Below are 22,621 nucleotides of genomic sequence, written 5' to 3'. Positions count from 1 at the left end.
TTGTGTACCCCGCCTGGAATCATTACAAATTGGGGAATCTAGCCTAGGATCTGGTTGTATCATGATGTATTATGCTTCAATCATAATGTAACACCACAATAAAATCAATGTTGTTACACTATGAAAAATAATTTGTGATGTAGCACTGATGGTAAAATATAACTAACTGTAGAACACAGCATGGTCCTCATAATTCATTTCGCATCCCTAAACATATTGCAAAGATAAAACTCTCAATGGATCCTCGGGATTCCAGATGGAGAAGAATAATAATCAGATGTCAAACCCACCATATATCTTACAAAGTAGTCTGACAATGAGTTTAACAAAACGATACGTGGTGTGGGAGTTCTTAGAGAAGCCAGAAAATGACGAGAAAAAGGGTGTGTGTACAAAAGCCTGCATTTTTTGGGTAGAGAAAGAAAATTTTTTTCACTCACAAAAACTGTAATTTAGTACAGAACCCAGCAATTTATTTCAAGTCTGAGCAGAAGTTACTTCATTACTTGTAGTTGAGAGTGTTCCTATTACAGTGTAATGAGCTGGCAGTTGACTGCCAATAGCAATCACTATAAAACAACTCTACAAACAGTACCTGTTGATGAAAGTCTAATTATTTGCACTATAAACTGTTAAATAGTTAGAAAAATACGTTTGAAATGTGCCGGCTCTGATGACACCAATCGTGCTAAGAAATCACTTAATTGTTGTTGTTGACTACTGCAACAATTTGTGGAATCATTGTTTGGCTGGTCGATGAATTCTATAGTCTTTACGGATTACACAACTTACATTTTCAATGGACATTTCTCACACCTTTGTAAAAAATGCACTCTTTCCTGTGTTTCCCGTTTGCACATGAATTGTTGCGAAGTCCAAGAAAAGAAACAGTTTTCAAAAGAACTTATATTAAAAAAGTGTTTGACTTGCTCAGATAGCCTATTATACTTTGCTCCATCATCTGGCAGCACAAGGGAATTTTACTACATAGCAATAACTGCTCAGACCAGCACAGGGAATATCCATTAATACACTGTAGAAAAGACGATGAAGGTATGTACATTTGCATAGTCAACAAATAAAACCAATGTTAAACAAAAGTAATTAGAGCATGTCCAAAATCTTGAAGCAGTTGACTTCTACACCTGAAACAATGTAAACATCAGTCTATTGAGCTCAATACTAAATGGATCACTCACACTTTGGCCAAGAAAATGTCACCAGGAGTGAAATTCAGAGGAGCACAGATTGAAGAGCTCAACAATATTTAACATTTCTGGAGTAACTAGTTTCATTTTGTTTTTAATAAATATTGCCCAGAATTTAAAAAGTTCTACAGCAACAACTAAAGAAACATGATTCTTTATTTATCGTCAGAAATATAAAGACAGTCTGAGATTGGAAACAGGATTAACAGCTTGATAGAGTAACGTTGGGTTCAATTAAACACATGATGCTTAGAGTCATTTCTTTTAATAGCATAGTTAAAGGTCTGCGATCTATATACACAGTAATACAGGAAGGAAAAATAATCCAGATCATGAAGTGATGTTAAAATTTGCAGAAACTGAATGGAAAGTATTATAAACCTCATTCTGAACACCAAAATTATGGAACATCATTCTTTTTCAAAGCTCACCATGGCGCTCACATTAGAAAGCCAGACTCACTTTCTTACAAATAGCATAATCCTCCATCAATACATTTATTATAAACAAATTATATTCCTATGTACTTTTATTGCTAAGTTTCTTGACAACAGACAACACTGCAGAAAGAAATTATTGTACCATTTTGTTTCAACTGCTCTCTTCTACAAAGGTGTTGACTAATGGGCTTAAAATAAATTCTGTAAATTAGGATGATGACAGCTCCAGAATTTTATACTGTACTTTTTTCTAAATTTGCTCTGTTCTGTAAACTAGAATAATGGTTCTCTGCAATCATAGTACAATTTTCCTTTGGATAGTTAACAGAGCTTTCCTTAAGTTAGGAAACAATTACAATTTATGACCTCATTTAACCAACCAAAAATGCAACAAATCGGAATATAAATATTTTTGTATTCAAATTAAAGAGACAATCTGTTAACATTGAAAATATTGATACTGTAATCAGTGCTACAACTTGCTAGCTGTAACCAGTTGCTGTCATTCTCATCGTCATATCCCGCTCTTCCCACAGGTCGTCTCCACTGCAGCCGCTTAACAGTTAGAGTATGACATTGTCTAAAACAAAGGCAGTTAAGGGAAGTAAATAAGAAACCAGTTTGGCCGTAAGTATCAGCCTGATCGGAAATGATGAGTATAAATTCCATTTTTCATATATAATTAATGCAGTATTACCCAGTGTTGTCAGCTGAAAGACTGACTTGTCAAAACGTTCAGGTACAGAACACAGTAGAATTACCATAGTTATTAGCAGTAATGACAATTTATCATCCTGTTTGCAATTTACCCTATTTGAAGCTGCATATCAAATTGAAACTTGAATACATCATCAGACCTACAAATGTATGGTCATGATGAAATGTGTGGCAACAATTGTTTTGAAGATTTATTACTGCAACAATATCATTAACACTGGGTTTATTTACTTTAATCATTCCACAGGATTTAAAAATATTTTTCTTCTAATATTTATCCAATTCACTTTTAAATGCCATTATTACCTCGGCTATTTAAGTTGCCAGTTCTCATTATATATTCTGTAGCTTTGCTGCTTCCAGTTCCAATCTTTGTGATTCCCCTCACTTGCTTATTATTGCTGTACCCACGACTTTAGCTTTGCAATCCTTCCAGAACTTTGAGCTCCTCTATTAGATTATTTTCTTAATCTTTCATGCTACAATGAATGTAGTTGAATACCACAGGAAATCAATTGGGACGGAGAGTAGTTAAACTCACCTGCAGAGAGCCATCGTGGGTATGACTCCTACTATGCTGGAACAATTTTATTATTCATCCGTATAATCTGCATACCATCCATTTGAATGTCTTCTACCGATTCTACCCTACCAATTACCTCTTGGGCCAAATGTCCTACTTATAGAGTCATAGAGTCAAAGGAGGATGATACAAAGATAGGTGGAAAATAAATTAATGACGACAATATCCAGGCTTAGGCTGCTAAGTGGCCAAAAATATTCATGTTACACAATTGAGATCCTTGACATTCAATGGCATTACTATCACTGAAATCCCCAAACAACAATATTCCTGGGAATTACCACTGACCAGAAACTAAAATGAAACACTATATAGTTATTGTGGCTATAAGAACAGGTCAGAGGAGTTCTGTGGTAGGTAACTCACATCTCCCCAAAGCCTGCCCATTATCGACAACGCACAAGTCAGGAATATAATGAAATACACTCCAGTTGCCGGGACAGGCACAGCTCCAACACTAAACAAGCTTGACACTATCCAGGACAAAGCATCCTGCTTGTTTAGCTTTTTATCCATCACCATTGACATTTACTCCCTTCACCACTTACACAAACTAGTAGCAGTGGATACTTTCTGCAAGATGGCAGCTTCCTAACATTCTTGCAATAGCACCTGCCAAACCTGCAATGTCTTCCATCCAGGAGCACAAGGATAAGAGATGCATAGGAAGAGCACTATCTGCAATTTGCCATACCATCCTAACGTGGAAATATACCGGCATTCTTCCATTGTCACTAGGTCAAAATTCTGGAACTCCATTCCCAACAGGACTGGAAGTGTTCCTACACTCCAATGACTGAAATGGTGCAAGAATACAGTTCGCAACCATCTTCTCCAGGGCAATTAGTGATGGGCAATAAATGGCGGCCTAGCCAGTAATGGCCACATTCATGAACAAATAAAACAAAATAAAAACAAAATGTCTGTGAAGTAAGAGATAGGTTAAACAAGCAAAACAAAAACTGGCACTTGGAATATAAGGTGAGAAAATGTAAGGCTATTCACTACGGCAGAAAGACTAGAAAACCACAATGTTATTTACGTTGAGAGAGAATTGATATGCTGTACAGAAGTGACCTCAATATAAGAAAGTATACAGGTACAAGAGCTAATTCGGAAGGCAAATTGAATACTGTCGTTTATGAAAAGGGAGGTGGCACATAAAATAGGGAAATTTTGCTGTACAGAGGATTGAAAAGGTAACTGTGTACAGCTTTGATCTCTATTTATAGTAGGATTTTCAACCTTTAGACGAAGTTAAAAGAAAGCTTATTAGGTTAACTCCCATGATAAAATTATCTTGTGAGAATAGGTTAAGCAGGTTGTGCTATATTCACTGAAAGCTAAAAGAATGAAAGATGTGGCTGAACTTTCGTGGACTGAGGAAGATATATTAAAAAAAATGTAGGCAGAATCTAGATGAGGATATTCTGCTCCCATTTCTGATCAAAATGTTTCTGCAAGGGGTAATAAAGCAACTCTGACAAGTGGGAAATCCAAACACAGAGCCATTTCAAATAGAGTTCAAATGCACTCCATCTTGGTTGGTCCTCAGAGCTTAAGTCTGCAGTATGAAGGTCTCATGAATTTATGCAAGTTCTGTCAATAGACTGAGAAGGTCTATTTAAATGTCACATAACAAAGTTTTTTTTAAAATCCTCGGTTCATTAAACATAGCACTTGAACCCAATAGTGACATTTTAAAAAAAAATCCTCTTCTGAACTGCTTTGATTGACAGGCCGTCTGATGCAGGTTAGAAAAAAACAGATGTGCTTTGTTGATGGTCATGTCGTCTCAATACACCTCTGTTGGCATTTCTCCAAGGGCTATTACTTCACTGTCATGAATCTTTGACAAGTTTCAAAAGTTACAATTATCTCAGCAAGAGTTCTGAGCGACAATTTGACTGACAGTTTAAAAAGCCTATTAAAGATTTAGCTGTATTTGATACGAGGTCTGAGTAGAAGTGAGTTTGTTTTTGAAGGAGGTTAACCACTTAAACTTTGGGCTTCATGAATAGGAATTTCATTAACAAGCGTATAGAAGTGAGAGCGGTATAAAATTGTTATTTCCATATAGTTCCTCCTCATGTCTGAACAAGGTGGATGCTGGCTAAAAACTGTAGCAATGCAACAGGGGTGAGTGGAGAGCATGGATTGGCATGGAGTTAACATGGGGGTTGGTGGGGTGATGTGGTGAAGGCTACATATTTAACAGCCTATGAAACAACTGAGAGCAAGTCACAGATTACCGGAGTGGAGTCTCTGAGCAGCCTCCTATGGCTAACTGGGATCTGCTTCTGGGGTTGGAAAACCTAATGAGATTCTGACCCTGCCTCCCTGCAGGAAATATTTGGTTGATTGGGACTATTTAAGCTAAGGTGGATTGCCAAATCAGGAAATGTCTCAAGCTACCCACAAAAACTTAGCTAATTTTACTTAAACTTGCAAGATTCTAAAGGTTCACAGGCACAATGCTGACAGAATTATTTGTTTCCCGTTGGAATCTGCTATTGACCCTTTTTTGAAACGCAAATTTAATATGCTCTTTTTTAGACTCATTGAAGCTATCACTTTGTTAGAAAAAGCAGGATAGTTCAACACTGAAACTTCTATTCGCTTTTTCCCGATCCACGTGGACTCAGAGATGTACAGAACGGAAACCCTTTAGTCCAACTCGTCCATACCGACCAGATATCCTAAATTAACCTAGTCCCATTTGCCAGCATATGGCCGATATCCCTTCAAACTCTTCCTATTCATATACAATCCAGATGCTTTTTAAATGCTGTAATTGTCCCAGCATCACCACTTCCTCTGGCAGCTCATTCCATACACGCATCACCCTCTGCGTGAAAATGTTACCCCTTAGGTCCCTTTTAAATATTTCCTCTCTCACCCTAAACCTATGCCCTCTATACTAGACTCCCCTACCCCAAGGAAAAGGCCTTGTCTATTTACCTGATCCATGCCCCTCATGATTTTTATAAACCTCTATAAGATCACGCATCAGCCTCTGATGCTCCAGGGAAAACAACCCCAGCCTATTCAACCTCTCCTTATAGGTTAAATCCTCCAACCCTGGCAATGTAATTGAAAGTCTTGGGTAAAAGCAAATTACTGAAGATGCTGGAATCTGAAACCAAAAGAGAAAATGCTGGAAAATCTCAGCAGGTCTGGCAGCATCTGTAAGGAGAACTGGAAAAATGTTGTATATCGTGCAAGTACCTGTAATTCTGGAGGCTCCATGCAGGGTGGAATTTGAGTTGAAATCCACGTGGAGTAAGTCAGAGGCGAAGACAGTCACTGAGGAAGGAAATATGGCTGTGGGAGAGAGTCTTAGTAAATACCTTGTCTAACACTGAGAGAGAAAGGGAAAGCAGTGAAGGTGGACAGGGGGAGAGAAACAAACGAAAATCCTTTCAAAGAGAAGAGCAGTACTTCTTCAGGGTAAGGCATTCCTGGAAGAGAGGTGGCAGTGGGTTAAACACTGGATAAAAGCAAATTACTGCAGATGCTGGAATCTGAAACCAAAAGAGAAAATGCTGGAAAATCTCAGCAGGCCTGGCAGCATTCTCTCTTTTGGTCATTGAAAGTCTTTTCTGAACCCTTTCAGGTTTCACAACATCCTTCCAATAGGAGGGAGACCAGAATTGCACACAATATTTCAAAAGTGGCCTAATCAATGTCCTGGACAGCCACACTCCAGGTCAATTCCTGGAATGGCGGGATTACCTTACACTGAAAGACTGGAGCAACTGGGCTTCCATACGCTTGAGTTTAGAAGACTGAGAGCGGATCTGATTGAGACGTATAAGATTATTAAAGGATTGGACACTCTGGAGGCAGGAAACATGTTTCCGCTGATGGGTCAGTGCCAAACCAGAGGACACAGCTTAAAAATACGGGGTAGACCATTTAGGACAGAGATGAGGAGAAACTTCTTCACCCAGAGAGTGGTGGCTGTGTGGAATGCTCTGCCCTAGCAGGCAGTGGAGGCACAGTCTCTGGATTCATTTAAGAAAGAGTTGGATAGAGCTCTCAAGGATTGTGGAATCAAGGGTCATGGAGTTAAGGTAGGAACAGGATACTGATTAAGGATGATCAGCCATGATCATATTGAATGGTGGTGCAGGCTCAAAGGGTAGAATGGCCTACTCCTGCACCTACTGTCTATTATGACCTCCCAACGCCAAAACCCAATGCTCTGACCAATAAAGGAAAGCATATTAAGAACCTTCTTCTCTATCATATCCACTTGAGACTCCACTTTCAAAGAACTATGAACCTGCACTCCAAGGTCTCTTTGTTCAGCAACACTCCCATTAAGTGTATAAGTCCTGCTAAGATTTGCTTTCCCAAAATGTAGCACTTCACATTTATCTAAATTAAACTTCATCTGCCACTCCTTTGCCCATTGGCCCATCTGATCAAGATCCTGTTGTAATATTTTGCAGCAGAGAGCGGCGGGAGCTGGGCAGAAGTGAAGTCGGAGCGCAGATCCGGTTGGGATTTGAGTGGATGTATGCTAGACCCCAGGTCCTACAAAGTAGGGCCTCCCTCCCACACTCCTCCTCTAACCTAACTTTAAAGTCCACAGACTTGCCTCAAAAAGAGAGTCCAGGGAAGTTCCTGTTGAGAGAAGAGAGAGTCTTTAGCTCAGGAGTCTTCGACAAGGAGGTTGAGTGAAGTGATTACACCACAATTGAAGAGGGTGAAGACATGACTGAAAATATGTTGCTGGAAAAGCGCAGCAGGTCAGGCAGCATCCAAGGAACAGGAGAATCGACATTTCGGGCATAAGCCCTTCTTCAGGAATGAACGAAGACATGACTGCCCAACTGGTTGTGCGCTACGTGTATGATGGTGGGAGGTCAACGACTCTGGTGTATCTGGCTCATATAAAAGTGTGAAAAGTGTGTGCACGTTCAGCTACTGACAGAGCATATCGCAGCACTGAAGAAAGAACTTGAGGACCTTAGGCTCATCCGAGAGAACGAGATCTTTCTGGACAGGACCTTCAGCGAGGTTATTACACTGACCGTATCAGAAGAGAGCAGAAGAGAGAAGACGATGAGGAAGGCAGAGAGGAGACAGGTGCAAGAGACCACGGGGGAAGTACCTGTCAGGAACAAGTTGAATCTTTTGGAAACAGTAGAGACAGATGACATTGCCAGTCCATGAGGCGGTCAGATCTGTCAATCAAATGTTGGCGTGGTGGCAGAGCCGAGGAGTCAGACATTGCATAGAGCCGTTGTGGTAGGGGACTCCATAGTGAGAGGAACTGAACGCGGTTTCTGTGGCAACAGGCGGGATTTAAGGATGGTGTGTTGCCTTCCTGGTGCCAGGATTAAGGACATCGCAGACAGAGTGCAGGAAATCCTCAAGGGTGAAGGTGAAGAGCCAGAGGTGGTGGTACATGTCGGCACAAATGATGTCGGGAAGAAGAGGAGGAACATACTACAGCGGGACTTTGGAGAACTAGGAAGAAGGCTGAAAAGCAGGATGTCCAAGGTGGTTATCTCCGGTTTGCTTCCAGTTCCTCTGGCTGGAGAGGCCAGGAACAGGGAGATAATGGACTTGAATGTGTGGCTGGGGAACTGGTACAGGAAGCAAGGAATTAAATTCTTGGATCACTGGGGTATGTTTTGTGGTAAGCATAAATTATACAAAAGAGATGGTTTGCACCTTCATAGGTTGGGGACCAGCATTCTGGCAGGCAGGTTTGCTACTGCAACACAGCTGCAGTTTAAACTAAATAACTGGGGGGGGGGGGGGAGAGACAAACTGGAAGTTTAAGAAGGAAATTGAAGGACCAGTTAGAACCAGGAAATAGAGAAGGCATGTCAGAAAGGCAAGGTCAGTGATCATGGGAGACTTCAATATGCAGGACTTCAATATGCAGATGGACTGGGTAAATAATGTTGCCAGTGGATCCAAAGAAAGGGAATTCATGGAATGCTGACAGGATGGCTTTTTGGAACAGCTTGTCATGGAGCCCACAAGGGAGCAGGCTGTTTTGGACCTAGTGCTTTGCAATGAACCAGACTAAAAATCTTAAGGGAACCCTTAGGAAGCAGCGATCATAATATGGTAGAATTCAGTCTGGAGTTTGAAAGAGAGAAGGCAAAATCGGATGTAATGGTGTTACAGTTAAATAAAGGTAATTATGAGGGTATGAGAGAGGAACTGACAAAAATAGACTGGAAGCAGAGGCTAGCGGGGAAGACAGTAGAGCAAAAATGGTAGGAGTTTGTGGGTATAATTGAGGACACTGTACAGAGGTTCATCCCCAAGAAAAGAAAGATTATCCAGGGAGGGATTAGACAGCCATGACTGACAAAGGAAGTCAGGAAATGTATTAAAGAAAAAGAGAGATCCTATAAAGTGGCCAAGAGCACTGGGAAATCAGAAGATTGGGAAGGCTACAAAAACAAACAGAGTATAACAAAGAGAGCAATAAGAAAGGAGAGGATCAAATATGAAGGTAGGCTAGCCAGTAATATTAGAAATGATAGTAAAAGTTTCTTTCAATACATAAGAAACAAACGGCAGGCAAAAGTAGACATTGGGCCACTTCAAACTGATGCTGGAAGCTTAGTGATGGGAGATAAGGAAATAGCAGGAGAACTTAACAAGTACTTTGCGTCAGTTTTCACAGTGGAAGACAGGAGTAATATCCCAACAATTAAAGGGAGTCAGGGGGCTGAGTTGAGTATGGTTGTCATTACAAAAGAGATAGTGCTAGAAAAGCTAAAAAGTCTTAAAATTGATAAATCTCCTGGCCCCGATGGGATACATCCTAGAGTTCTGAGAGAGGTGGCTGAGGAAATAGCGGAGGCATTGGTTGAGATCTTTCAAGAGTCACTGGAGTCAGGGAAAGTCCCGGATGATTGGAAGATTGTTGTTGTAACTCCCTTGTTCAAGAAAGGATCAAGACAAAAGATGGAAAATTATAGGCCAATTAGCCTAACCTTAGTTGTTGGTAAAATTCTAGAATCCATCATTAAGGATGAGGTTTCTAAATTCTGAGAAGAGCAGAGTCTGATTAGAACAAGTCAACATGGATTTAGTATGGGGAGGTCATGCCTGACAAACCTGTTGGTATTCTTTGAAGAGGTGACAAGTAGGTTAGACCAGGGAAATCCAGTGGATGTGGTCGATCTAGACTTCCAAAAGGTCTTTGATAAGGTGCCACATGGGAGGCTGCTGAGCAAGGTGAGGGCCCATGGTGTCCGAGGTGAGCTACTGGGATGGATTGAAGATTGGCTGTCTGACAGAAGGCAGAGAGTTGGGATAAAAGGTTCTTTTTCGGAATGGCAGCCGGTGACGAGCGGTGTCCCGCAGGGTTCAGTGTTGGGGCCACAGCTGTTCGCATTATATATTAATGATCTGGATGAAGGGACTGGGGGCATTCTAGCAAAGTTTGCAGATGATACGAAGTTAGGTGGACAGGCAAGTGGTAATGAGGAAGTGGGGAGGTTACAGAAGGATCCAGACAGTTTGGGAGAGTGGTCCAGGAAATGGCTGATGGAATTCAACGTGAACAAATGCGAGGTGTTGCACTTTGGCAAAAAGAATAAAAGCACAGACTACTTTCTAAACGGTGACAAAATTTGTAAAGCCAAAGTACAAAGGGATCTGGGAGTGCTAGTCAAGGATTCTCTAAAGGTCAACATGCAGGTTGAGTCCGTGATTAAGAAAGCGAATGCAATGTTGTCACTTATCTCAAGAGGGTTGGAATATAAAAGCACCGTTGTGCTACTGAGACTTTATAAAGCTCTGGTTAGGCCCCATTTGAAGTACTGTGTCTAGTTTTGGTCCCCACACCTCAGGAAGGACACACTGGCACTGGAACGTGTCCAGAGGAGATTCACACGAATGATCCCTGGAATGGTTGGTCTAACATATGAGGAACGTCTGAGGATCCTGGGATTGTATTCATTGGAGTTTAGAAGATTAAGGGGAGACTTAATAGAGACGTACAAGATAATACATGGCTTGGAAAGGGTGGACGCTAGGAAATTGTTTCCGTTAGGTGAGGAGACTAGGACCCATGGACACAGTCTTAGAATTAGAGGGGGTAAATTCAGAACAGAAATGCGGAGACATTTCTTCAGCCAGAGAATGGTGGGCCTGTGGAATTCATTGCCATAGAGTGCAATGGAGGCCAGGACGCTAAATGTCTTCAAGGCAGATATTGATAGATTCTTGTTGTCTCGAGGAATTAAGGGCTAAGGGGAGAATGCGGGTAAGTGGAGTTGAAATGCCCATCATCCATGATTGAATGGCGGAGTGGACTCGATGGGCCGAATGGCCTTACTTCCACTCCTATGTCTTATGGTCTTTATAGAACAAGGGAAGTCAAGAAAGACAACGGTATCAATGAAGCTGAAAACTTAAAAAGGGATCATGCCGTAAGGTTGAGTGAAATAGAGGTTGACAGGAAGGGTGAGGGCAGTAACAAATTAAAAATACTATATATGAATGCACGAAGAATTAGAAATAAGATGGATGAGCTTGAGGCTCTTTTGGAAATTGGCAGCTACGATATTATGGGGATAACTGAGATATGGCTTCAAGTGGACAGGGCCTGGGAAATGAATATTCAAGGCTATACGTGCTATCGTAAGGACAGACTGATGGGCAGAGGGGTGGGGTAGCCCTGATGGTAAGGGATGATATTCAGTCCCTTGTGTGGGGGGGACCTAGAATCGGGGGATGTAGAGTCAGTATGGATAGAGCTGAGAAATTCTAAGGGTAGAAAGACCCTCTTGGGAGTTATCTACAGGCCCCCAAACAGTAGTATGGATGTAGGGTTTAAGTTGAATAATGAGCTGAAATTGGCCTTTCGCAAAGATGTTACTGCAGTTGTTATGAGGGATTTCAACATGCAGGTAGATTGGGAGAATCAGGATGGTATTGGACCTCAAGAAAAAGACTGTGTGGAGTGCCTCCGAGATGGATTTTTAGAGCAGCTGGTGCTGGAGCCGACCAGGGATAAGGCGATTCTGGATCTGGTATTGTGTAACGAACCAGAATTGGTCAGTGACCTCGAAGTGAAGGAGCCATTGGGAAGTAGTGACCATAATACAATAAGCTTCAATCTGCAATTTGAAAGGGAGAGGGTACAGTCGGTAGTGACAATATTTCAGTTGAATAAAGGGAACTATGGAGCTATGAGGGAGGACCTGGCCAAAGTTCAATGTTGCAATACCTTAGCAGGGATGACAGTGGAGGAACAATGGCAAATATTTCTGGATATAATGCAGAAGATGCAGGATCAGTTCATTCCAAAAAGGAAGAAGGATCCTATGAGGAGGCAGGCGTGGCTTTGGCTGACGAGGGAAGTTAAGAAACATATAAAGTCAAAAGAGAAAAAGTATAACATAACAAAGATGAGTGGGCAAACGGAGAACTGGGAACCTTTTAAAGAACAACAGAGGATTACTAAGAAGGACATACGCAGAGAAAAAATGAGGTACGAAGGTAAACCGGCCAAAAATATAAAGGATAGTAAAAGCTTTTTTAGGTATGTGAAAGGGAAAAAAATGGTTAAGACTAAAATTGGGCCCTTGAAAACAGAAACAGGGGAATATATTATGGGGAACAAAGAAATGGCAGAAGAGTTGAATTGGTACTTCAGATCTGTGTTCACTGGGGAAGACACAAGCAATCTCCCTGAGGTAACAGTGGCTGAAGGACCTGAACTGAAGGGAATTTATATTTGCCAGGAATTGGTGTTGGAGAGACTGTTAGGTCTGAAGGCTGATAAGTCCCCGGGGCCTGATGGTCTACATCCCAGGGTACTGAAGGAGGTGGCTCTAGAAATCATGGATGCGTTGATGATTATTTTCCAGAGTTCGATAGATTCAGGATCTGTTCCTGCGGATTGGCGGGTGGCTAATGTTGTACCACTTTTTAAGAAAGCAGCGAGAGAGAAAGCAGGAAATTATAGACCAGTTAGTCTGACCTCAGTGGTGGGAAAGATGCTGGAGTCAATTTTAAAGGATGAAATTACGACACATCTGGATAGCAGTAACAGGATAGGTCAGAGTCAGCTTGGATTTATGAAGGGGAAATCATGCTTGACTAATTTTCTGGAATTTTTTGAGGATGTAACTCTGAAGATAGACAAGGGAGATCCAGTGAATGTAGTGTACCTGGACTTTCAGAAAGCCTTTGATAAAGTCCCACATAGGAGGTTAGTGAGCAAAATTAGGGTGCATGGTATTGGGGGCAAAGTACTGAGTTGGACTGAAAATTGGTTGGCTGACAGGAAATAAAGAGTAGTGATAAACGGCTCCCTTTCAGAATGGCAGACGGTGACCAGTGGGGTACCGCAGGGATCAGTGCTGGGACCGCAGCTTTTTACAATATATACTAATGATATAGAAGATGGTATTAATAGTAACATTAGCAAATTTGCTGATGATACAAAGCTGGGTGGCAGGGTGAAATGTGAGGAGGATGTTAGGAGATTACAGGGTGACCTGGACAGATGCATGGCAGATGCAGTTTAATGTGGATAAATGTATGGTTATCACTTTGGTGGCAAGAACAGGAAGGCAGATTACTACCTAAATGGAGTCAAGTTAGGTAAAGGGGCAGTACAAAGAGATCTGGGTGTTCTTGTACACCAGTCAATGAAGGCAAGCATGCAGGTACAACAGGCAGTGAAGAAAGCTAATAGCATGCTGGCCTTCATAACAAGAGGGATTGAGTGTAGAAGCAAAGAGGTTCTTCTGCAGCTGTACAGTGCCCTGGTGAGACTGCACCTGGAATATTGTGTGCAGTTCTGGTCTCCAAATTTGAGGAAAGACATTCTGGCTATTGAGGGAGTGCAGCGTAGGTTCACGAGGTCAATTCCTGGAATGGCGGGACTATCTTACGTGGAAAGATTGGAACAACTGGGCTTGTATACCCTTGAGTTTAGAAGGCTGAGAGGGGATCTGATCGAGATGTATAAGGTTATTAAAGGATTGGACACTCTGGAGGTAGCAAACATGTTTCTGCTGATGGGCGAGTCCCGAACCAGAGGACACAGCTTAAAAATAAGGGGTAGGCCATTTAGGACAGAGATGAGGAGAAACTTCTTCACCCAGAGAGTGGTGGCTGTGTGGAATGCTCTGCCCCAGAAGGCAGTGGAGGCCCAGTCTCTGGATTCATTTAAGAAAGAGTTGGATAGAGCTCTCAAGGATAGTGGAATCAAGGGTTATGGAGATAAGGCAGGAACAGGATACTGATTGAGGATGATCAGCCACGATCATAATGAATGGTGATGCAGGCTCGAAGGGCAGAATGGCCTACTCCTGCACCTATTGTCTACTGTCTATCTGAGATAACCTTCTTCGCTGTCCATGACACCTCCAATACTGGTATCATCTGCAAATTTACTAACTATACTTCCTAAGTTCACATCAAATTTTAAAATATAAATGATGAAAAGAAATGGATCCAGCAACGATCCTTGTGGCACACCACTGGTCACAGGCCTCCAGTATGAAAGCAACCCTCCGCCACCATCCTCTGTCTTCTTCCTTCAAGCCAGTTCTGTATCCAAATGGCTAGTTCTCCCTATTTCAGGATATCTAACCTTGCTAAACAGTCTACCAAAAGGAACCGTATTACACGCCTTACTGAAGTCCAATTAGATCACATCCACTGCTTCGCTTTCAAATCTCTTTGTTACTTCCTCAAAAAACTCAATCAAATTTGTGAGACATGATTTCCCACGCACGAAGCCATGTTGACTATCCCTAATCTGTCCATGCTTCTCCAAATACATGTAAATTCTGTCCCCCAGGATTCCCTCCAACAATTGGCCACTATTGATGTCAGGCTCACCAGTCTATAGTTTACTGGCTTTTCCTTACTACTTTAAACAGTGGCACCACGTTAGTCAACCTCCAGTCTTCTGGCACCTCACCTGTGACGATTGATGATACAAATATCTCAGCAAGAAGCCTAGCAATCACTTCCCTCGCTTCCCACTGAGCTCGAGGGTCAGTGATCAGGTCCTGGGGATTTATCCACCTGTCTGCGACTCAAAACATCCAGCACTCCTTCTCGATAATATTTTTCAAGATATCACCATCTATTTCCCCACATTCTGATCCTTCATGTCCTTCTCCACAGCAAACACTGATACAAAATGCTCATTTAGTATTTCCCTTATCTCCTGCGGTTCCACACATTGGTAGCATTGGTAGGGGATTTTAAGTTTCCAAACATAGACTGGGAATGCCATAGTTTTAAAGGTTTAAATGGAGAGGAATTTGTTAAGAGTGTACAAGAAATTTTTCTGATTCAGTATGTGGATGTACCTACTAGAGAAGATGTAAACCTGGACCTACCCTTACGAAATAAGGCAGGGCATGTGACTGAGGTGTCAGTGGGGGAGCACTTTGGGGCCAGTGACCATAATTCTATTAGTTTTAAAATAGCGATGGAAAAGGATTTAAAAGTTAAACTTCTAAATTGGAGTAAGGCCAATGTTGATGGTATTAGGCAAGAACTTCCAAAAGTTGATGGGGTGCGAATGTTCGCAGGTAAAGATATGGCTGGAAAATGGGAAGCCTTCAAAAATGAGATGACAAGAGTCCAGAGACAGTATGTTCCTGCTAGGGTGAAAGTCAAGGTTGGTAGGTGTTGCGAATGCTGGAAGAGGAAAGAAAATGAGGTTTTGGTCAAGAAAAAAAAAGAAAGCATATGCCACGTGTAAACAGGAGAAATCGAGTGAATCCTTTTAAGAGTATAAAGGCAGTAGGAGCATACTTAAGAGGGAAATCAGGAGGGCAAAAAGGGGACACGAGATAGCTTTGGCAAATAAAGTTAAGGAGAATTAAAAGAGATTTTATAAATACATGAAGGACAAAAGGGAAACTGAGGACTGAATACGACCCCTTATTAAATGATAGGGAGTATATTTTCATTCTACTCTATTTCCCCAAAAATATATCCCTGCACATCTACCTACATCAAGCAACATTTGTGAATTTTCTGCCTTGGTTTAGAAAAACCACACAGTGTTTAATCATTTGTATTCTTTTTCATTCAGCAAATTAAATATTGCTTCTCAGGCACCCATTCCTGTTTTAGAGTCATAGAGATGTACAGCATAGTAACAGACTGTTTGGTCCAACCCGTCCATACCGACCAGATAACCTAGATAAATCTGGTCCCATTTGCCTGCATTTGGCCCATATCCCTCTAAATCTTTCCTATTCATATACCTCCATCCAGATGTTTTTCAAGTGTTGTAATTGTACCAATCTGCACCACTTCCTCTGGCAGCTCATTCCATACATGCACCATCCTCTGCATGAAAATATTGCCCCTTAGGTCCCTTTAAATCTTTCCCCTTTCACCTTAAACCTAAGCCCTCTAGTTTTTAACTCCCTCACCTCAAGGAAAAGAGCTTGTCTATTTACCCTATCCATACCCCTCACGATTTTATAAACCTCGATAAGGTCACCCCTCAGCCTCCAACACTCTAGGGAAAATAGCCCCATCTATTCAGCCTCTCCCGATAGCTCATACCCTTCAACCCTGGCAACATCCTTGTAAATCTCTTCTGGGAGACTAGAATTGCATGCAGCATTCCAAAAGTGGCTTAACCAATGTGCTATACAGCCTTACTGTACTCACGTCTAGTTCTTATCTCATGAGACACGAAAACCCTGCAAAAGTTAAAAAGCTAACCATAACCCTATCTCTTCACCTACAGCAAATGCTGAGGGCAGAACAGATCGAGGTTAATGTCGTTGGCCATTTATAAAGAAATAGCTCGCAGACCCCAGATCTCACATCATGGTGGCAATGCAGGTTAAATAGTGGGAACTTCTAGTAAAAAGCTCTGAGATATCATTTGCAGATCTCCAAAACACAATTGAATCCCTTGAGATGACTAGCTTACACTCAAGGATTCAGAATACTAACAGCAACAAAGTTTGTACATGAATAGTCATAAATTAAATAGCCAGGAGGCAATTTATCTCTTTTCTACTTCATATATAAGAACTAGCAAGAGAAAATCTCTATCTCTTACTTAAAAAAAAAAGAGTATCAGTCTGCTTCTTACAGACTAAAGAAGTAAAAATGGCAGTCGAACTCTAATCCTAACCCTAGAGTTTGAGAGACGGTGAGGTAGAGAACGCTGCATTGTTTTAAGCAAAATTAGATTTGTATTATATGTAAATGAAAACAGAAATACCCATCAGAGGTTCAAGGACACATATTAGATGCTGCTAGCTAATCTAATAAAAATTCATTGCTCCTATTATTAAGACCAAACAATCAGATTCCTCTGCTCCACTAGGTCAGATTACCTCTAAAAGCTCTCCCTTTTCCAGCCTTGAAATTATGTCTTTATTTAGCTTCTCTCCCTGATCCTTTCTAGCTCCTTTTTGTCTCCAAGGCCCACCTTTAGCCGCTTGATTCTGTTCCCTAAACTACTGCCCATCAAATCTCCCTTTCTCATCTGCTTATCAGCCAATTTGTTAACAGCTGTCGATACAGATACTATCCCATTCTCCTTCAAATCCATTTAACCCTGCAAACCATGTCATTCTACCTCCACCGCCCTTGCCTTTACAATGTCCTAGTGAGTGTTGTTGCTTCTAATATTTAGTTTCTATTCTTCCCAAAGTACCAAAATGACTCCTGGCAAAATTACAAATGCACCATCCTCTGCATGAAAATGTTGCCCCTTAGGTCCCTTTTAAATATTTCCCCTTTCACCTTAAACCTATGCCCTCTATAAAAATATCCTTTCCCTTAATGGTATTTGATAACAAAGATTAGCTATCCTCTTTATCCTTATCAGTCTGGTAGCAGCCTTGGATCTGTTGAGTACAGTGTTCTTCTCTTATGCTTCTCAGCACCATCCAGCTGGTTGGACAATAATTGCTATGTTCTATCCTGAGCTCTTTCATCAATTGTAAAGGCTCCACGTCGCATTCCTATGTAGTCATGTCTGGTGTTCCCCAAGAGGCATATTTATGGCTCCCTCCAATTTTTCATTTATACGCTCAATCTCTGTGACATTATCCAAAAGCAGAGTATTAGCTTTTACAACCTTAACAACAAACAACCCTAACTCACAATCACTTCCTCTGCTGTTGCTAAATTATCAAACTGCTTGACCAACATTCAGTACGAAATCAATAGAAATTTCCTCCAATAAAATATTGGAAAATCTATTTCTGCCACACATCCTGTTCCCTAAGTACAAATTATATTATTTTCCCTCGCAACTGCTTGTGGTTGAACCCAAGCCATTCACAAATTTGGTATCACAGCTGAGTAGAGTTTCTAATCTCATATCAGTATGATCAGTAAGACTGTGTAATTCCAAGAATGACCTTGCTTTGTTTTTCTCCTGCCCCATCTTACCAGTTGACAAAATCCTCATCCATGTCTTTATTACCTCTTAATTTGACAATTTTAATGTGCTCTTGTTTTCTTTATGAACATCACTGGCTGGGCAAGCATTTATTTCCCTTCAGCTAAGTGGCTTGGTAGGCCATTTCAGAGGTAGCTAAGAGCAACCAAATTGTTGAGGATCTGGATTTATATGTAGGCCAGATCAGGTAAAGACAGCAGATTTCCTTAACTAGAAGGCATTAGTACATTAGATTTTTTTAAAAAAAATGACAATAGTTATATTGTCATCAGCCAATGATAGTTGATGTAATTAGACTTGCTTTTAATTTCAGATTGGAAACCCACATTCTACCTTCTTCAAATTTGATGTCACCCAAATTCATCTGACCATTTCCTTACTCATACTAGGTTGCTGCAGTGCTTGCTGACATATGTTGGTTTAAGGAATACCTGTACCTAGATTTTCAGAGCGCAAAACTTCAAAACTTTTAAGATGGAATTGAGGCAGAACTTCCTCTCCAAGAGGGTAGTGAATCTGTGGAATTCTTCAAAGCTGAAGGTTGTAAAGGTTGGGTCATTATGTGTATTCAAGGCGGAGATAGACAGATGTTTAATCAGTAAGGGAATCAAGGGTAATGGGGAAAAGACAGGAAAGTTGAGTTGAGGATTATCAGATCAATATTGAATGGTGGAAACAGACTCAATGGGCTGAATGGCCGACTTACGCTCCTACATCTTGTAGTCTTATTTTAAATTCTTATCCTAGTTTTCAAATCTCTCCAAGGCCTCACCCTTCCTCATGTCTAATTTTCTGTAGCCCTCAATCCTTCCAGATACATGTGCTGCTCTAATGCTGGCTGTAATCTTCTCTAATTCTGAGTGCTGAAAACCAATTTAGAAAAGGAAATTGGATGGCAAAAGGAGTCTCTCTCACTCTGAATGCTGGAATTCAATCACCCTCAAAATATTCTGGATTACAGAATCTTAACCAATCTGCAAAACTAAGGACCATGAATGTGACTGTTCATTTATCAAGATCAATCTCCATTGCAATGGCTGGATATTCAACTATCCACTCTTGACAATTATTAGATGGATCAATTTTTTCCTTTAACTTTTTTTTTCTTTTTGGATTGTCTCATTTCTAATCTGTGGGTCTGCATGCTGTGTTACTAATTCTTCTGGCTTATTTCTGTTAATTCAAGAAAGCCTAATTATTCTAAAACATAGGGCTTGTGGGATTTTGAAGCGAGGCATCCATTAAGGGAAAGGATATTTTTAAAACTGATATTGAATCCAGGAGTGGTTGAAAAAAGAAGGGAATCCAGTTCATCTTTCCTTATCTGTGAGATAAACAGTTTGGGGTATCCCATCTGTGACCATAATGAACTGGGCAGACTTGCTGGGGTCTGGTTTAACAAGTGTTATGACATGATGAAAACCTCAACTGTGAAGGCTGACAGTTCAAGTCTTCACACAGAGTGGAACTAAAAATCTAGATTATTACTTCACTGGATTATCAACTAAGTGGTCCACTTTTGGAGGTGGCAGCTTTCATATGTGACTCTAAACCAAGTTAGGTGCACAAAACAATCCCATGACACTATTTTGAACTAATATTGTCTGCTCTTTTGGGCTACATTTACTTCTTAATCAACATCACTAAACCAAAACTAACTGCTCATTATCTCATTGTTGTTTGTGGGAATTTTCTGAATGCAGATTGACTGTTGTTTTTCTTATATTACATTGCACTTCCAAAAATACTCATTTGACAATAAACCATTTAGAACATCCTGAAGTTATGAAAGGCACTGGAGAAAAGCAAGGTTTTTTTATTGCTTCACTAGTGCAGATTCTTTACTCAGCTGATCCTGAGGATTTCAAGAGTCGACCTTATAGTCTGTATCGAGTCACTTGCATTGCAGAACAGAGTGATTGGGTATCTTGAGATAAATAGTGTATGAACACAAACCTTTCTTTCTAATGAAGGAGAAATATTCCACTTAAAATACATTCACTGCAATTCTATCATTAGAGGGAGACAAACATTTTGCTTCAATCCTAAATCTGTATGTAAACATACACTTAAACTGATTCAAAACCCAGTCAATCCAAGAAAGAAGAATACTTAATAAAGTATTATAACTAAACACAATAAGTTGATGCTTAGGAACATGATGCCCACCTTTTGTGTTTCTTTGGATGAAAGACTACATTTTCTTAACATATAATCAAATATAATCAAGTACTTCGGGGGTTTTGAGACAAATAATCAATAATTTGCATTTCTCAAATGCACTCAAATACAACCCCAAGTATGCAATTTTTTAATTGAAATGCAATATCCAAGCTTAATATTCAGAATTTTTCTTTAAAAAGTTAATGAAGCACTTTAGAACTCATTCATCCAGATATATTAACAGACAGTAACACAATGCAAATGACTTCAAAATAGTTTAGTGGCACAGAGGGAAATTGCAAACAAGATATTTAATTTATAGATTATAACACAGCTGTTGCAGCCAAGCAATTTTAAAGGAGAAGTCTTCATTTAATTAGTCCCTGTATAATCAAATCCTGACAAAATGAACTATCCCCCCCATCTTAGTCACGGCAGAAGAAAGTCATTCAAACTGCATCCATAGCAAAGCTACAAAAGCACTTACACTGCCTGTAACAATATTCACTGTGGTTTTCATGCAAAAAAGATACGATTTGTCAAACTCCAAACATTTCATCCAGTCTGCATTTGCTGAACTATTTTCATGTGGTTTCCACTTGTACAGTAATATATTTCCACAATCCAATCCCACTGCAAGAATGTAGCTATTAGAGAGAAAAACAAAACTAGTTTTCGAACAGGAAAATATGAACTCTTATTGACATCAAATAGAACAATAATATTTGACATTCAAGTTGGTGATATTTCCAAACTTCAAAAAAATTAATTTTCCTTTGTCAAAATGATGCTGAGCTGTAAATTTGCATACATGTCATACAGATGTAACTGAACCAGAAGTTATTCCTAGCCAATGTCTTCCCAGGATTAAAGTTGAAGTACTGTCTTTTCCAGATGGATTCATTCTTCTAGAACACTGTGGAATGATCTTGCTAAGTAATGTGAACACCAAGTAGCTCTTAGAACATATCATGCCTTAGTGAAAAATAGGATGAAACCTCATCTTGATTGGCATTCCAGCTATCTTATAATGCAATTTTCTTTTTTTCTCCTGCAGACTTCCAACATGGGACAATGTTAAAAACACTGGCTATAGAATAATCACCCTTAACATTACTTTTTAACATGTGTCATGTTAGGAATGCAATCAATATATTTAATAGCTTAGAGTTCTTTGTGCATTACTGCATACAAATAACTTGGCAAGAGATATGATAAGTTGCTTCATAATACTGATTATGTGCAGTTTGGGAAATGGAAATACGTGTATTAAGTGAGGGATTTCAATTGAACTCTAATGTAAAAACACAAGATAAAACAACATATTTTTTCAATAAAGTCTTTTAGAGTAAGATTTGTAAAAGAATAGACCTGAATGGAGGAAGTAACCATCTTCATTCCTTAGTACCTGAAAATGTAATTTATGTTCCATATAAACCTTTTACGTTACACATGCCTCTATAAGGGAGTCATGGTGACTCAGTGGTTAGCACTGTGGCCTCACAGCGCCAGGACCTAGGTTCGATTCCTGCCTCGGGTGATTGTGTAGAGTTTGCACATTCGCCCCATGTCTGTGTGGGATTCCTCCCACAATCCAAAGATGTGCAGGTCAGGTGAATTGGTCATGCTAAATTGCCCATAAGGTTAGGTGCATTAGTCAAGGAAATGGGTCTGAGTGGGTTACTTTTCAAAGGGTTGGTGTGGACTTGTTGGGCCAACTGGCTTGTTTCCATACTGTAGAAAATCTAATCTAATTGTATATTTTACTTTTATCATTGCTGATCTAAAAACTTATTGCAGAAGTCAACTGTATCAACTTTTTAACCTACCTTTCATCTGGACTTGTAACAGGGCTGAAGCTGACAGCTGTGGCTGCATCTTCTACATCCAGAACTGATGAACATGGCCTGATAATACTCTGGCTGCTTCCTTCAGTTCTTCTAGCTAAAGCCACATTACCCCACACAATGACCTGCGGTATGGATTTAGTTAGAGGAAAAAAAACTGTGTAATACAAAGATCAGGGCAAAACATTTCAATCAAAATTACAATTTGAATAAGAAGAAATTAAGACTTGAGGAATCCAAACATTAGAAAAGATATG

The 22,621-nt window shown here is 40.3% G+C and overlaps 1 protein-coding gene across 1 annotated transcript in view; it reads right to left on the bottom strand.

The window, feature by feature from the left end:
- Positions 1–451: 451 nt before the first annotated feature.
- Positions 452–22,621, bottom strand: part of elp2 (elongator acetyltransferase complex subunit 2) — a 154,865-nt gene continuing 132,695 nt past the window's right edge. Inside the window, exons 20-22 of the mRNA XM_072575493.1 lie at positions 22,347–22,489; positions 21,051–21,164; positions 452–2,228 (exon numbers count right to left, since the gene is read on the bottom strand). Coding sequence (XP_072431594.1) covers positions 2,072–2,228; positions 21,051–21,164; positions 22,347–22,489 — 414 coding nt within the window. The 3' untranslated portion in view covers positions 452–2,071. The remainder of the gene's footprint in view (positions 2,229–21,050; positions 21,165–22,346; positions 22,490–22,621) is intronic.

Source organism: Chiloscyllium punctatum, chromosome 8 (assembly GCF_047496795.1).
Source record: "Chiloscyllium punctatum isolate Juve2018m chromosome 8, sChiPun1.3, whole genome shotgun sequence".
Taxonomy (NCBI): Eukaryota; Metazoa; Chordata; class Chondrichthyes; order Orectolobiformes; family Hemiscylliidae; genus Chiloscyllium; species Chiloscyllium punctatum.
This window is presented reverse-complemented; position numbering and strand designations above follow the sequence as displayed.